Here is a 16,740-nt window from a genome sequence, read left to right as displayed (position 1 = left end):
ATGATCTCTCTCCCAATCTGACTACTTTAGTACTTTCTTGACCCCATTTCACTGCTTAAAATGTTATCTTTTGAAAGAAATCTACAATTATCAACAATCTGCATGAGTCATTTCCTCTGTAGCTATTACTGACTTTTCAATTCTTACGTCAAATGTCAAGACTATATCAATTTAACTAACAAAACAAACAGCAAACATAATGCTTGTCTATCTAGGCTGGCTGTCCTACATAAAAAATGATTTACATGGTTTGTTTTTCTGGAAAACCGTTTTCCGTAATGATGGTCTTTATTTTTCCATTACTGATAGAAGAGTATGAGTGTAATGCCACGGACATGGGGCTGAAGATTCTCAGTATTCCCCTGGGACCAGGTCTCTGCTCCCATCCTCTGTTGTTTTCCCACATGGATGCTGCTCCTTGGTCGCGTTTGGCCTGGACTTGATCCAGTGGTTGCCCGTTTCTTTTTTTTCTTTTTTTCTTTATTTTTTATTTTCATCTTTGTATTTCCTCTTTTTGTCATCCTCTTCATGTTGGCCTTTCAGAGCCGGACACTGGCTTGGCTCAAGTGGTGCTTCGCAGGGTCACTTGTGTCTTACCATCTGAAAAGAACTCATATGCACTTCAAACAAGATCTTAAAAAAAAAAAAAAAACATCATCAAACATATCTTTTTAAATGTAGGACTGAAAATAGTCAAGATTTGGTTGGTTCACTTTCAAATCATTTTACACAGTTATTAAGGTTGTCAGTCAACCAAACGTCCACAATAACTAAGCTAACTAAAACGTAATCTGATCCCCGGATAGGAATTTTCTCAGACAAATGTGAGGCAATGTCATTTTAAAATGTCCTTTTTTAAAAGGTTTAGCCAAAAGGACACACGGTCACTTGACAATGATATTATTACACATTATAATGTCTATCTACAATCCTCCATATACACATCAAAAGTTAAAAACAAGTCTAACCTCATGGATACACTTCCACAGGCAGTACATATCTGGTTCATGACGCTGTGCTCTGTAGTGTTACAGGAAACAGAATGGAGCCAGGCACGAGCTCAGATGGCTCCGCTGAAGTCCTGGCAAGAAAAAGATTTCTTAAAACGTACACACACACACACAATTAGCAGAATGACACACTCTTTCACTATGTCTAACTAGAGCTGTACAAAAGGGCTTTCAAATGTAACACTGTCCATTATGTCTTATGCATTTTCTTGACATTAATTATAGAAAAGACCCCCATGATGTCACCCATGGAAAAATCACAGTTTTCTTCCCCATTAGCTAAATATAAGTTGAACAATATCTTGGTACAACACATAACATTTTGTTGCATCTTGTGTTAGAAATAAGAACTAAAATTGGCAATACGTTTTTTGTTTGTTTGTTGGTGTTTTTTTCACTATTTAAAAAAAAAAAAAATGGTAGAAAGAATTTGCAATAAGTTACAGCTTGCTTCAAAAAATGATTCCATTTTCAAATAAAGATCACTTGTCCTATTATTTTCTCTGCTAAAATCTATGGGAGTAAATATGACATTAGTCTTTAAAATCGCACGTAAAAGCTACAGTTAAGACAATGGTTATTTTCTGCTGCGTAAAAGATAAGTGCTATTTGAAAAAGTCATTGGAGGCTTGTAGTTTACTCTTTGTATAGTAATATTTTTAAAAGCCAAATGTATTTTATTGCCATCAAAGTATTATTCCATCCCTTTTTGTTAAACCACTATGCATTTTTGTCATTGATAATATCTGTAGATGATGGAAACAAAAAGGAAAAACACTATATCTGTTTTTTCTATTGAACTCTTGTATATTCTGACGACATGTGTGCCACAGTAAATAACCAATTATCAACATGAGGAAGTGCATACTATATATCTGGTTATAGGTGCCTCTTTTGTATATGTGTTGAATACCTGAGTGACAGTCTTGGCGTGAGTGGATATGACGCATGTAGCAGCACTGGGGCCATAGACCGCTCTCTGACCACCTTGCGCCGGGGGTTATTTTGGAGTGACATCTATAGAAAGGCCTGAGGTGAAAGGTTACACATACTAGCTTTAAAGTCCTCTCCCTTTGTGTTTTGCAGCCTGCTTTCACTCTCCTGTACTTCCAACACACCTGTCTGGGTAACACAGATTTGTGGTTTATATTTGGATAGTTTTTTGTTGATGCGCATTGTTGATGTTTGTGTAGATGCAATGTACTTTCATAGTTACAATTGTGTTGAGATAGGTCAAGAGAAGCTTTTATTTACTATTGAAAATCTGTAGCACAAAAGGGAGGAGAATGGGTTAGAATAATGGCACTTCTCTTCATAATAATTGCGTAACATTCAATAAAAGGCTTTGGGCATGTAAATATTTTTTTCTTTGTTGCATATGAATGGTGGTATGTGATTATGTGATTGACGATGGGAGATCAAATAATGTAAGAAACTGTGAAGTGACTTTAACCGGTTAGAAAGGGAAAGAGAACACAACTATTTTTTCGTTTTGTTCGCCTTAATCCCCCTGTATGTTTTTTGACATGTGAGATTATTTTTCCAAGATTCTTAAACAAGATTCAAGATTCAGACACTGAAAACTTCTCATACTCATATCCTCTTTGTGGAAGAAACTTTTTGTCAGAAATTCTTATTTTTCTGTCCACACTGAATTCCCTAAATCTGAAATGAAATAACAATAACGTTTATACAAAGCACAAACATTGTTGGCTGTGGATTGTTACTTGGGTCACTAAAATCCACTAATCCTGAATTTATGTTAGGGGAGGCAATTTTAACAAAAACTAATTTCTCTTTTTTTTTCATTTTCTTGATAACAGTGATGCACATGTGCCTGTAAAGTTCATGGCTGAGGTTCAAGTTTAGCTCAAAAAGTGAATGAACCCTAAAATGAACCAGGGGCAGAAATCTCACTTTATATCCCTGTTTAGAAGACTGTACTAGAATCTGCTCCTTTTGATCGTATTTTTAGAAGTTTTAATAAAAAATGTCATACTCAATATTCAAATTTTGCAAAAAAAAAAACAATTGTGGTATTATAATTTTTTTTTTTTTCTGCGTATCTCCCACTTCTTTTTGATCTTGGCTTACATGATTTTTACCCCACATTTGCAGCATAGCAGTAGCTGTGTGTGTGTCCAGCGTATCTACAGTATTTGCGTTGAGGGCGTGAGCGGCGCTGCAGTGGGCCGGCCTATCCGCTCCCCCTGTAGGGCACGGCTGTGAACTGTCTCTGGTGTCAGCAAAGAGAGGGAGGGCCTTGGAGGTGGAGGGCGAGCAAGCAGTAATCTGAGCTCAATCAGGGACAAGCCCCAAAGCGGCCAACCTCGAACCAGCTGAGCAGAGCAGAAGACAGTGGAACATGGGGGAAGAGAGAGGGAGTGAGAGAGGAACTGTGTGAAAAGACGCCTCCAATGTGGACCTCTATAGTGTTGTTAGTGTGGAAGCATGAAGCACCGAATGGACTTAAAGCTGATCAGTGAGTAACCCATGTGAGTGGTGTCTGCTGTTTTCTAACAGGACTCGGACAGTGCGCTGTCAAGCCTAACTTTATTAAGAGTGATATGAGCACCTTGTAGTATACTCATCTTATTGATACTGATCTACTTTGTTTGTTTCTTTGTTATGCATTTGATAACATCTGAAATTTGAACTTCTGTTGTCTAACATTTTATAATATAATAATACACATTTATTAGCCTTAAAACATGAAAAAACAAAAACAAAACTTAAATTAATCATGAAATAAACAATAGTTTATTAGAATGATTTAGGCTTAGCTAATTTAACTAAGGAGTTAGGGTTAGGGTATGAAGTAGGTACTTATTATGGCTAGTACAGTGTAGTCATTATGAAGTGGTACCTTCTATTGTAACTAAGTCCTACTAATTTTAAAAAGCACTATTACTTAAGCTATTCTTCACTGATTTTAGGGTTTTGTGGCTTAAAGGGGGAAAAAATTGCACAGAGCTATGTACTAATGTGTTTCTTTTGGGTAGTCAGCACTTTTCCTGTCTGTTGTATCTAAGAGTTTGCAGATAAATTCAGAACTGTGTAGCAGTCTTCCCGGTAGGAGATGGGAGTGAGGTGCACTCTGGCCTTTTTCATTCCACAAACCTAGCAGCACCACTCTTCACAATTTCTTATACTTAGGGCAACTTGGTATTAAAGTAATCCTGCAAATTCTTGCCTAATTCCTCTGCTTATGTAGTAGCACTGATGACATTTGCAGCTTTAACATGTATTTTGTATGGCCCAATCAGCGGTTATTGTTTTCGGAATACTTAGAATACTTTCATATTAAGTTGCATTATTTTATAAACAACGAAGCACTGCTATTCATTCCTTTTGATTTAAGGAAAGTGGTAACTGTTTTACTGGAGCAGTCACTTAAAATTACTCAGAAACTTGTCTTGTTAAGACTTGACTAAAGTTTTATAAATGACTGTAAAGTGGTAAACAATTTGAAACTAACAAATTCTGAAATCTTTGTTTGCAACATTTGTTTTTCATAGCACAGTTTTAGTGTATATTTTAAGCCCTTATAAACTGTCCTTCCAAGTGTAGAGATTCTTAACAAGAGAGTCAACCTTACCTACAAACTTAAAATTTTCTACCTGTAATTTGGAACAGTACAGGTGCTTCAGACCAAGGGACTGTATGTGATATAGCTGGTGGTTGTCTATGGTCAGACAGATCAATGTTTATTGTGTGTGGATGTCTGACAGTTTATAATAAGCCCATACACAGTGTCCCGAGTATTTCTGCTGGAGTCTAGACATGTCATTCTGCCTGTCAGCTGTCATTTGTATGCACTTGTGATGTGTATAGTATTGTGTATGTGGAAGTTGTATCGGTTATTATGTCCCATTTCTCTACTTTATGATGATGTTGAAATATTTTAATGGACTTTTGACACAATAAGTTCAGTTAAATTAAATTAAATAGTGTACAGTATTCAAACATGTCACAATAGAAATGAGTGAAACTCAACAATGCGAAATTAGCTCAGTTGGTAGAGTGTATGTCCACTGATCCAAAGGTCGATGGTTCAAATCCTGCTCTTGACATAAAACATCACTTTGATTGCCACAGGTTGATAGTGTGATTCTAGCTCCCACAAATTAATGTAATTGTGGCCTTAGACAAGACACTTAACCCCCCCTTGCCCCCAGTCTTTGTCTACACCTAGTGTGTAACTGTGTGTTAATGGGTGAGTGAATCCTTTATGCAAAGTCCTTTGAGTCCCTTAAAGGTGGAAATATATATTTTATATACTGTATAAAAACTACACACTTGTGTTATTATTATATATTATATTATATATTATATATTTCTTTTCTCATAATATCAAATATTGTGTTTCCAATATTGTGATACAAATATTGTTGGAATATATTGTGCAGCCCAAACACAATTTCATCATCTAGAAAGGAACATATTTGATCACTGCAGCCAGTGATAATGAAAAACTACTATGAAACAGTTCTGATTGGTTGTATTTATAGACTACAGTCAGTGTGCTAAGTGAGTTTATTTGTGATGCACCTGTTTAACTGCCCCACATTCTTCTGAGGACTTTGTCATCAGCTCTGTGTGTGTGTGTGTGTGTGTGTGTGTGTGTGTGTGTGTGTGTGTGTGTGTGAGGGTGTATGTGTGTGTGTGTGTGTGTGTGTGTGTGTGTGAGGGTGTGTGTGTGTGTGTGTGTGTGTGTGTGTGTGAGGGTGTCTGTGTGTGTGTGTGTGTGTGTGTGTGTGCATAGTGTATGCTTCAAAGAGGAACACTGCCAGTGGTTTGTGTTCATTATTCTGCATTTTACATTTTGTCTTATTTGAGAAGTAATGTTATCATTTAAACTTTTCACAATTATTGACACAATAACAAAAAATATGAAATAATTATTCAACTTCCATTCACACTGTCATGGCCATATGTTTAGTATGTGACATAATACTAATACTGACATCCCTTTTTAGTATTTGTACAATGGGCATATAGTACATCCTGATGTTCCTAAATATTTATGTAGGGACCAGGCTTGGGACCAGGAAAAAATACTTTATTTGAATAATACAGTGTCTTGAGTTCAAAGTAAACTAAATATCGCCTTGTTATTTTTGTCTCAAGTGATTACAGTTGGTTTAGTAAGGAAAATAAATCTGCTGTTCTTTTCAAGTTAAAATGTAAGCAAGTCAGCTGTTAAAAGGGATGTTCAGGTTGTTGGCTGCGTGTTTTGAGGAGGTAGCATTATAGAGATATGCCACGCCCAGAATCCCGCAGAGAACGGAATAGAGCATAAAAACCAAACAAGTGAACTCATGGATATAAACGATTTGAACCATTAGCCCTGATCCATGTTCACCACAGAGACCTGCTTTTACAATTCTACTCACATGAGCTGCAAAACATGTTTGAAGATCGTCTGTATCTGTAGAAAATCAGTATTATGTTTCACTCACCTGTATTGGTTACAGGGAGGAGGCCTACTCTAGCACTACTACCTACTACGCATGAGTGAGTGAACAAGAGGATGTTTATTCTAATGCACTGTGCCACCTGCTTGTCTCCCTGCAGATGTCACTGTTTTGCCTGGACTGTTCCCCAGTATGGCATTAAATGTACCTAGTGCGTATATTCATAGGCGTTTTCAAAAAGGGAAAAAAAAAAAAAGGATTTCCTTTCCACAGCTGACTTGTAATCTCCCCTGGTGACAATTACCATTTGGAGAGATGGATACATTTAATAACATATGATGAAACATTCAAGACAAAGCAGTGACACCTCCATAGAGACAAACAGGTAGAGTACACTTCAACAGAAAAGTTGCTTAGTATACCTTTATTTTATGGTATTCTTTTCATTATTCTTCCTTATTCTCATCATTTTATGTAACTTATTACTACTTTAATATTTAATTTTAACACTACATTTACTTTAAATACTTTACAGTAATGCAAGTTAAAGATGTCTTTTTTTACACTAGGGAGATAATTCAAAACACTAAAATAATTTAGATTTCTTTATTCGTTTTAGGTATACAGATTTTGATTGTTCAGACTTGCCTTGAGTCTCATTCTGTCTACCATGTGACACATACTTACAAATAACAATTCTTTACAAAAGTAGCTTTGATTTTTGGCAGTCAGGCAATGCAATCTTTAAGCTAATCTGTTTACAATCACATATTTCTATTCTACTGACTAATTACTACTGTATTATTCTTTCAGCCTTTCTATTGTACTTGCTTTTCATACACAGAATTCATTACAGATGCTGCCCTGCCACATCCACAAATCAAAGCGTGTAAATGAGCAAGTTTTCACGTGTGCGGCAGCCATTGCTGTTTCTATAGCGACCTGTTGCTCATCTCAAGGGTTACCAAGGACAACCTTTAAGTGTGTCTCTCTCTGCAGACTGGTCCAGCTGCAGTTTGTGTGTTTAGCGGTAGAGGCACATGACAGTTGACAATGCACAGACTCTGATTTCTGGAGTCCATTGCATTTTGCCACTAGACCTCTTTGTCTTCATGCTATTGTATATTCTAAACACTGTCTAAATAATAGACCAGGACAGTGTAACCTATAAATATAACATAAACACTTGTTCTTTAAAACATCTAATGTGATAAGTCTTTATAAATTGTATAAATTGTATAAATGGTATGGCTGTGTATCTATCAAACTATAGTCTCTTATTGATGTATTGAGCTGGTTAGTTGTAATGCTCTTTTGTATTATTGGAGAGTAAACAGACTAATGGGATTGAGTGGAATCCAAATAGTGGAAGTAGCAGGTGATCAATGGCTTTTACCTCCAGTAAACTCCTCTGTAACACAAGGCCTTATGGGTAGTTATGGATAGTAGCATTTGGTTAGCGTATAACATTTAATAGTTTTATTGCTTGAGTGGAGATGGGAGGCAAATAAAATTACTGTTGTTAATAATGGATGTTGCAATAAAGCAATATATATATGGCCTGGTCATTAATTTAAATGATCAGATCCAATATTTGTGGATGTTTCTTATGCAAGCTGGTTCTTATTGCCCCCCAACTGGAAGCATGACATCAGAACATTTCCAGATGTGAATGTCATCAAATAGCTTTCATCATTTTGCAGAATGTCAGTCATCTTAGTATTGCATCATGTATGACTCAGGACTGTCAAAAATATTAAAATAATATTTTTTGGGTCCATAGGTGCACTATGTAACAAGTCACCCGCTTGTCTCCATCCAGATGCTGTTGCTTTACCTGGAATGTTCCCCAGTATGCCATTAAATGTATCTATTGCATACATGCATAGCTGTTTTTATTACAAAGAAATAAAAATAAAATCCTGAAAAACACGCAGTCTTATTATAAGCAGCGTTTCCTTTCCACATCTGACTTGTAACCTGGCCTGGAGACAACTTCTGCTTTTCTCCTTGGAGATGGATACATTTAATGGTGAAACATTCAATGGCAAAGTAAGAACTCCACCTTAAAGACAAGATGATACTATACACTTCACCAAAAATGTTGTGTTATATTATTAATTGATTGTATTTCTTTCTTTTTGGAACAAAGTCAAAAATGGCCTGATTTCTGCCTAGCTTTTGGTGGCACAGTCCATCCTAACGCCACAGGGAAACTGGAGAAAATTTGTAGGATTGAATTGGACCTCTCCTGAGTTCTAACATATAGAATATCCATATTTGAAGTATTTGTTTTTAATTTGTCTTTTTCTTGTTTTTGTTCCTTCCCCAGAGCGGCAACTGGCCAACAGCATGACCAGCAGCACTCTCCCTCCCAGCGTTAGTGGCATCAGTAAAGAGCTAGCTGACCTCCGACCTCTGGTGCAATTTCCAGAAGAAATCGCATGTATCCTCACCGAGCAGGAGCAGCAGCTATACCAACGGGTTTGTATTTTAAATGTCATGTATCAAATGTGAACAAAAATAAACCTTATTTAATACAATGCATATGTTTACAGGTATTTCCCTTGGACTACCTCTGTTTCCTCACTCGAGACCTTGGCAGTCCCGAGTGCCAAACTAAACGCCACCGAAACCTCAAAGCCACACTGTCTGCGCCCTCCATGCCTACCCAGAATGCCATGCGCACCAATGCAGTGGAGGATTTGGTCGCACGCTTCAATGAGGTACAGACTAAAACTTTAGAGCGAGCTACATGAAGTTTACAATGCCATTTATTCTCACAACCAAATCAAAATAGAAATCACAGCAAACCAGGAGATTACCCGCGGTAGTTTTGTATTTAGATCTGCATGTACATTTTCCTGCTTGTCTCCATGGAGATGTGATTGCTTTAGCTTTGCCTAGAATTGTCCACCGTATGGCATTACTCACGAAGACAAGAGAATGACTCCATTCTTTGACTCCTAATAAAACATTTGACTCAAAATAAAACACCAGTAATTAAATAAATGCCAGATACATTTAATACTACATTCTAGGCAAAGCAATTACTGTAATCCATGGGGATGAACAGGTATTGCATCCACCACCAGGTAATGTACATAGACTAGTGACCCTTCAATTATTGGCTTTTATTCATTTTTCCTGTACAGTGACTTAAACCCACAGGCATCTGAAAAGTAGAAAAATAAGATTGATCAGTAACGCATTTCTCTACAGTCTAAAAAGCCATGTTAATATTTGTGGAGCCAGTCAAATTGAATGGCTAATGAGTGAAGGGCATGTTTTTATGAGCACCGACTAAAAGCATCACAACACTTGAGGCTGTGAGAGAGAAAGTGAAGATCAGATTATGAGTGGGAATGATGATGTCATCTTTAAGTTGCGTGCCGCTCACATCAGCTGGTTTTCATTTAAGTCAGCGAGGAGAAAGACACACTTTTGGTAATGTGTACGCAACCTTATATGGACACGCTGAAACCCGAGTCGAATGATAACAGCAATGCTTTGAGAAGAAGTAGTTTAAAATTTTATACCTCGTTGATGTTAGAATATATTGTGAGTTATATCTGCGAATACTACAGCTGTGTGGTAATGCGTTCCAGTTTTTGTAGTGGACATTTTAAGTGCCTCTTGTGAATGGCGTCACTTTTCCTGACTCCAACCCGTCTTTAAGGATGTTCCGTCATAATTCTTAATGCTTGGATGATTTTTGATAAACTGCGCGTACACATTTTCAACCCTTGTATGGAAATAAATTATAATGTGATTGGAAACAGTCTTTGCGAGCTGTATAAAGTGTTTAGCTGTAACGCGCAGTGAAGTTTGGAGTTTCCTATCAACCTTGGTTATGTAATACATGAATCAAGGAGAAACTTTTGGCTCAGTCAAACTCATACACACAGAGGAGGCAGACAGACGGGCAGACAGATGGACATGGACATCAAAGGCTATCAACTTGTACCAGGCTCAAGATATGTGCCCGCATTTCAGCGTCTTATCCGCCTTTTCTTTTTACTATTTCTACACACTGTATTTGATCACAGCTTGCTCTCCTTCATTAACACTCTGTCACCACTTTTGTTTGCCTTTGATTGTCTTTGCCACACAACCCCTGCGCAGTCATGTCCACTATCTGGAATATCACGAGCAATGCCAGCTCCTTGATCTGGTGCATTTGAAAAAGCCACTTTACAGATGGTCAGGATAGTTTTGATGGTGACTGTAATTTAACCCAGTGGACAGCGAGTTTTCCCATCATGTCATATCAGCAGAGGTCACTGATGTTCAGCTGGACAGGCACAGAGCTGCTAGGAATAAAGTGGTAGTACTCGAAGGGTTAGGGTTTCAACTTAGAGAATTTTATTTGTGTGTCATTCCAAATCCAGTATGTTGAAGTCCTCTCTGAGATGTAAAGCCTTATAAGTCTATCTCGTCTAGTGATGGGCTGTCTGTCTTTCAGAGACTTGCTATTTTGGATCAGAGTCAGGATAAAGAGTTTATATAGAGCCTAAACATCCCCCTATATATTACCATTCTGAGCATTTTAATAATAATAAGTTTTGCCTTTTATTTTTTCTCACCTAGCCCGTTCCAAAATCTCTCAAAACCAAATCACTTATTTAAATAGATTTTTGAAGGCAGTAATCAATAATAGTACTTAATTGTGACTGAGGCCAATAAAATGATATTTCAGCTAAGTTGTGTGGGTTTTGGCAGATCTGAGTGAGCAGGAACAGAGCCAATCTAATGAGAATCGGCTCTCCTGATTCACAACAGTCTATAACTAGTCTAATCTTAAATAGCATATTTTGATGACACTCCCTTCATTTGGATAAAATCAGAAAATTTTGTTTGGTTTCCTTAAACTTCAAGGCTATTTTATGTGCGTTGCCTTTTCTAAATCAGACAGATATTCTTTTATGAAACACTGACTTTATATTATTTAGAGTAGACAATGTGTTTGTGTTACATAGCGCTGCTTACATAAAACTCACATATGTGGGGACTTGGTCATATTGTGTGTGTCCTGTTGCATGCTGCACCTTTGTGTCTTTATTTAGTCACTGTTAAATTGCTCTGGGGGCTGAGCTGATCCTTACATAACTCTGTAATAGATCTGGGGCCAGGGGGATGTTTTGGAGCCTGAGAGGGGTTAGTGAGTTTTGACACTGTGTATGGACAGTATGTGCATAGAAACTTTTGTAACAGTCGCCTGAAATCAGACTCTTATTTTTTTTTCTCTCAGTCTGGTGTAAAGGCCCATGACAGAAAGTGATAAAGGAGCTGACCTGCATATCTGTTTTTTCTGGCTCGGGTTGTAGTTTGCGTGTGCTCGAGGGCAGTCAGCGTCGCGACAAAGCACAGCCGCTGGGTATCTGATCTCATTCTTTCTGGACTGTGTCACCATGTGGTCAGCGGGCAGACCTCTGCGCATGCACTGCCTCTTAGACACAGGTGCAGGTATCAGAGAATATAGAATGATGCAACCTGGACTTCAGTACTGGAGGTCAATGAGAACAGTGCAGTTTAGTGAGGCAATTTAACTGATTTATGTTAAGCTCCACCAACCATGTAAATGTAGGTAGGTGATACTGACAATATAAATTGTCTTGATTTTTGGGGATTATCTGGATGACAGTATTCAGATATTATGAAAATGTCTTAGTTGAGGTTTAAGTCCATTCACACAAAATGCGAATGGACGGCAAAAATAGAAGTGCAGAAAATCACATTATAACCTCGTTTGAAAGATTACACTGCAAGTTCAGTAATATAATACTGTATACATGATCTTCTAATTTTGCCTATTTCTACAAAAACAACTGTGTTAACTATACAAAACTACTTTTTATCTGTTGATTGAAAGTCATAGGCAAAAAAGACACTTTGACATTTGCTGAATATATTATCTGAATCACAGGATGCTAATGAGGATGTTTATTTTGCATTTAAATGTACAGTAGTTAAAAAAAGTATGTCAATGCACTTCTAGGTCAGTTCATGGGTGACATGGCTGGTCCTCACAGCAAGTTCAATGGAGGAGAAGAGAGAGGTTTTCTCCTATCTGGTGCATGTGGCCAAGTCCTGCTGGAACATGGGCAACTACAACGGTGTCATGGAGTTTCTTGCAGGGCTAAGGTATCACAACTTTCACTTCACATAAAAATAAAACATTTTGAATAGTGTGGTAAAATAATTATCATAAAATACTGTTGCTTGGTAGATCTCGCAAAGTTCTTAAAATGTGGCAGTTTATGGACCAGTCAGATATAGAAACCATGAGGAGCCTGAAAGACGCCATGGCACAGCACGAGACTTCATCTGAGTATAAGAAGGTGGTGACCAGAGCGCTCAATATACCTGGATGCAAGGTATCTAAAGATCTGTGTTATTCCAATTAGGGCACTGTAATCAATTAAATATGAATCAAATTAACATTTTTAATAGAAAGGTCTAGAACCAATAGGAGGTCCTAAAATTAATAATGCGGTTTGAAGTTCCAATTTTGGCACTTGAATGGAACATTTATGAAATTAAAGAGTGAAAACCATTTTGTTGTTAAAAAAAAAATAACTAAATGAAATCAAACCACAAATTGTGAACAACTGCAATTACTTTTTTTGCCATGTTGGTCAAATTCAGCTTAATTATCTACAATTATTCCTTATAAAGTACTAATAGCTAGACATAATGTTCTTTTCAGGTGGTGCCTTTCTGTGGAGTTTTTCTGAAGGAGCTCAGTGATGCTTTAGACGGGACGGCAAGCATCATCAGCCTGAAGCGAGATACCACAGAGGATTCACTGGAGGTTTGCACACGACACCTTCTTAACCTAAATAATAAAGCTAATTTAATAGTAAATAATGTGATGATAAGATACCGGAGGAGCGTAGTCTAGTTTTCAGTCCAGTTCAGTTGTATTTGTTTATTTTGTTTGTACAGTTTGTGTCTGACTACAGCGGCCAACAGAACTTCATGTCTCGCTCTGGACCAGACGGACTCCATGTTCCCGAAAAAGAAGCAACAGTCAGCAACATACTTCAAATCATCCGGTACTAGTATTTTTATTTTGTTTTTATTTAAATGTTTAAAAATCTTTCAGTCTCTAATATATTTTACTGTGTTTTTAGGTCATGTAATCGGAGTTTAGAGGCAGAAGATCCAGACGATGCTTCGATCAGTGGTTCCTCTGGTCCATCAGTGGCGTCCAGAACTAACTCTTTCAAGGACTACAACCGCAATCAGTCAGTTCTTTGTCTTTTCATTTTGTGAAATTAACATTTTTTTCTGATAAATCAGAGTAATCTTCCAAGTGACTCATTTCCTAATTTGTCATGGTTTGTGCATAAATTACGTTTGACAAAGATTGGTCTCTTTTATCCGGACAGGAAGTTTTCAGTAACCTGCTGTCTTTATTTTATTGTTCTTGGAATGCACTGGAAGAAGCCTGGATAGTTTTTGCTGTATTTATGGATACTTTTTTCCATGTATAATTTTTCAACAGCTGGGGCTGGAGGTGAATAGATAGTGATCTTTCTTTCTGAAGGCAGTTTATAAATGTTTTTTGTAGTACTTGAATCTGCTAGAAATGCTTCATTCCAATGTAAAAACACTTTAAAAGTGATTGGGAAAGTGTTGGAACTGATTCCTTATTCTTGTCATGTCGTTTAAATCATCCGTGTCATTATTTGTGTGTAAACATCACTGTTCTTCCCATTCTTCCCTCTTCCACTATAGTTCCTGTTCATTTAGGACCCCACCTGATTCAAACCGTGTCTTGTAAGTGGTTTAGCTAAAATGGCTATTTCATTATTACATAGGTTTAATTTGAAATAGAATTTGGTATGGTTGTTTTCAGTTGAAAAAGCATGATGTATTTGCTTGTTCATCCACTGCTTAAGAGCCCAGTCTAGTTTATTTGTTCTGTTTGTGCTTTTCTTGATTTTATTGCATTTGTAGCAAAACATATGAAAACGCTGGAAGAATGATGCATGGCGGATTTTATTCCCTGAAGAGAAGTTAAAAAGATAACACTTTCTCATGTCGATGCAGATTCATGGTGGGAGATTTGTCCGACTCCGAAAACGACTCCTCTTCAGAGCCTGTGCCAAAGGACGGGGACTGCCAGAGTAGTGAGGACGCACACAAAGCCTTCAGCCACAACACAGAGCTCATTCCCTGGTAACAAAACATTTAATAAAACTAAAACTATTGATAATTTGCAGCTAATTCATCAACATTCCCTGGGGGTGTGAAGCTAACTGAAAGCACTACTCTGTTAGAAACTTACTCAAATTAGACTTAATCTGAGCTTTATTTTAGCACAGTCTGGCTGATTTGGTTGAACGGGTTGTCCTTAAACAAATCCCTCACCAATAGCTAGCATTAGCCAATAGTTTTTCAGTCACTCTCACTTTTTTAGTTGAAAATCAAACAAAACATTTTGGGTTTTTTTTTCTCTCTATCTTAAAAAAAAAATGGCAGTTTTTGCTAATATGTACATCTCGCCATGTCCTGTCACCATTGGAAATGTAAACATGGTAAATATACCGCCAGTAGAAATACATGTATAACACCCTCAGTGGGATGTCACTTCAAAGTATCAATACAAATAACTCACATGTCTCTCTCTCTCCAGGTATGTTTTGTCTCTACAACCCGATATCCACCAGTTTCTGCTACAAGGAGCCACAGTGATCCACTATGACCAGGACAGCCATGGGACCGCACGCTGTGTTCTGCGACTCCAGCCTGACAACGTCACACTCACATGGGGTACTTACACACGGCTGCCTGAGCTAGAATCATGTTCATTATGATACTTTTATAAAACTGTGTAACTTTCCTGTCACCTGCTTGGCCTTGGTGCTGTCACTTAGGTTTATTGCTGTAATGTGGAACATTACAACTAAGGCAAAGCGTCTCCATGGAGACAAGCAGGGCAGAACCTACACCAGAATTTACCTAGTGTACCTAGTGTACCTAAAAAACAGCAGTTTTCCATGGTTAAAACATTGTCATTATCCAGTTTTTCCAGCTGTAAAAGTCTTCTATATATATATGCAATGTCTGCTCCTATATGTGCAGTGTAAACTACTTGTAAATGTGCCGACCCTGCTCAATTTCCTGTCTTTACTGCATTTCAAACATCTCATAAATGTGTTGAATTGCCACAGGTAAGCCTCCAAGCGGTGGAGGCTTTTCTTCTGAGCACCCCATTGGATCGGGACACTCCATTGCAGTGGGACTCGCAGAAGGCCTTTTGGACCTAGCAGTCGTCAAGGTTTGTGACCGTTATTTAACAGTGAAATGCATGTCCCATAATGCATCTGGAGTAATGTTTTTGTTTATACTGATGTGAATGTGCAGGCAGTATTCATGGGTCACCAGGGCATAGACATCCACGGAGTGTGTGTACAGAACAAGCTGAATCAGATGACTGTGGAGGAGAATGGACTGAGTCTCCTCTATGGGCTCAGTACCACTGACAACAGGTTAGACATTTCACATGAAGTTGCATGTAGATAAGACTGGATGATGAGGAAAATAATGATCAAGATATGTTTCCTCTTATTAATAAAATCTTTATAAGACAAGATAGTTTGCAATGTTACATTATTTTGTCATCCTTTGGGTTAGTCCTTTTTTATAACTAATAACAAATTGTGTTAATCTAATTTTATGCCTAGTTTAGCACTAATAAAGAAAATATACAAGAAAACTAGCAACAAATTCGCCCACCTCTAGTCACATGTGTTAAAATATTGACTTACTGCATGTATTTTACAACTGTAATGTCCTCTTTCTCCATCAGACTCCTGCACTTTGTTGCCCCAAAGAACACTGCACAAATGCTGTACAAAGGCTTGTCCGAGCTGGTAAATGCCATCCGAAAGTTAAAGAAGTTTCCTGATCAAAGACTGCAATGGCTACGCAGGCAATATGTCAGTCTGTATCAGGTAAACTATAAGGTTCTGCTTACTTTTCACTTCCACTGTTTACGTCGATGTATTGATTTAATGGATGTTAAAACGCATTCCTTTTTAATAGGAGGATGGCAGGCATGAGGGTCCAACTTTAGCACAGGCCATTGAGCTGTTTGGGGGGAGGAGGTGGAACATGGGCTCTGGTGGAGTGGAGAAAACGGCCGCACAGAAAAACAGTCATCTGGGAATCAATGAAAAGGCCAAGAAGAAGAAGAAGGTCCTAGTGCGGGTCAGTGCTGTTCATTTCACACCACATTTGGCTGTGTTTTGGACCATTTGCTCACTCTCTTCTCTTATGTCTTCCCCTTTCCGCTCACTGTA

At 37.8% G+C, this 16,740-nt stretch overlaps 1 protein-coding gene across 3 annotated transcripts in view; it reads left to right on the top strand.

Annotated features, from left to right (window-relative positions):
* Positions 1–16,740, top strand: part of plce1 (phospholipase C, epsilon 1) — a 58,370-nt gene that overhangs the window by 27,472 nt on the left and 14,158 nt on the right. The window contains exons 1-15 of one of the 3 annotated variants that reach the window (XM_055150001.1): positions 3,331–3,492; positions 8,760–8,911; positions 8,986–9,153; positions 12,426–12,571; positions 12,657–12,804; positions 13,137–13,241; positions 13,376–13,485; positions 13,564–13,677; positions 14,171–14,212; positions 14,486–14,614; positions 15,072–15,208; positions 15,610–15,716; positions 15,803–15,927; positions 16,248–16,392; positions 16,484–16,648. In XM_055150001.1, coding sequence (XP_055005976.1) covers positions 3,462–3,492; positions 8,760–8,911; positions 8,986–9,153; positions 12,426–12,571; positions 12,657–12,804; positions 13,137–13,241; positions 13,376–13,485; positions 13,564–13,677; positions 14,171–14,212; positions 14,486–14,614; positions 15,072–15,208; positions 15,610–15,716; positions 15,803–15,927; positions 16,248–16,392; positions 16,484–16,648 — 1,824 coding nt within the window. In that variant the 5' untranslated portion in view covers positions 3,331–3,461. Of the gene's footprint in view, positions 1–3,330; positions 3,506–8,759; positions 8,912–8,985; positions 9,154–12,425; positions 12,572–12,656; positions 12,805–13,136; positions 13,242–13,375; positions 13,486–13,563; positions 13,678–14,170; positions 14,213–14,485; positions 14,615–15,071; positions 15,209–15,609; positions 15,717–15,802; positions 15,928–16,247; positions 16,393–16,483; positions 16,649–16,740 lie in introns of those variants that run through there. The other 2 variants (XM_020936663.2, XM_055150000.1) reach the window with 2 other exon arrangements.

Source organism: Boleophthalmus pectinirostris, unplaced genomic scaffold (assembly GCF_026225935.1).
Source record: "Boleophthalmus pectinirostris isolate CB_2022bp ecotype Guang Dong unplaced genomic scaffold, ASM2622593v1 HiC_scaffold_14, whole genome shotgun sequence".
In the NCBI taxonomy this organism is placed as follows: domain Eukaryota; kingdom Metazoa; phylum Chordata; class Actinopteri; order Gobiiformes; family Gobiidae; genus Boleophthalmus; species Boleophthalmus pectinirostris.
The sequence above is the reverse complement of the archived record's forward strand: the minus strand, read 5'-3'. Positions and strand labels throughout refer to the sequence as shown.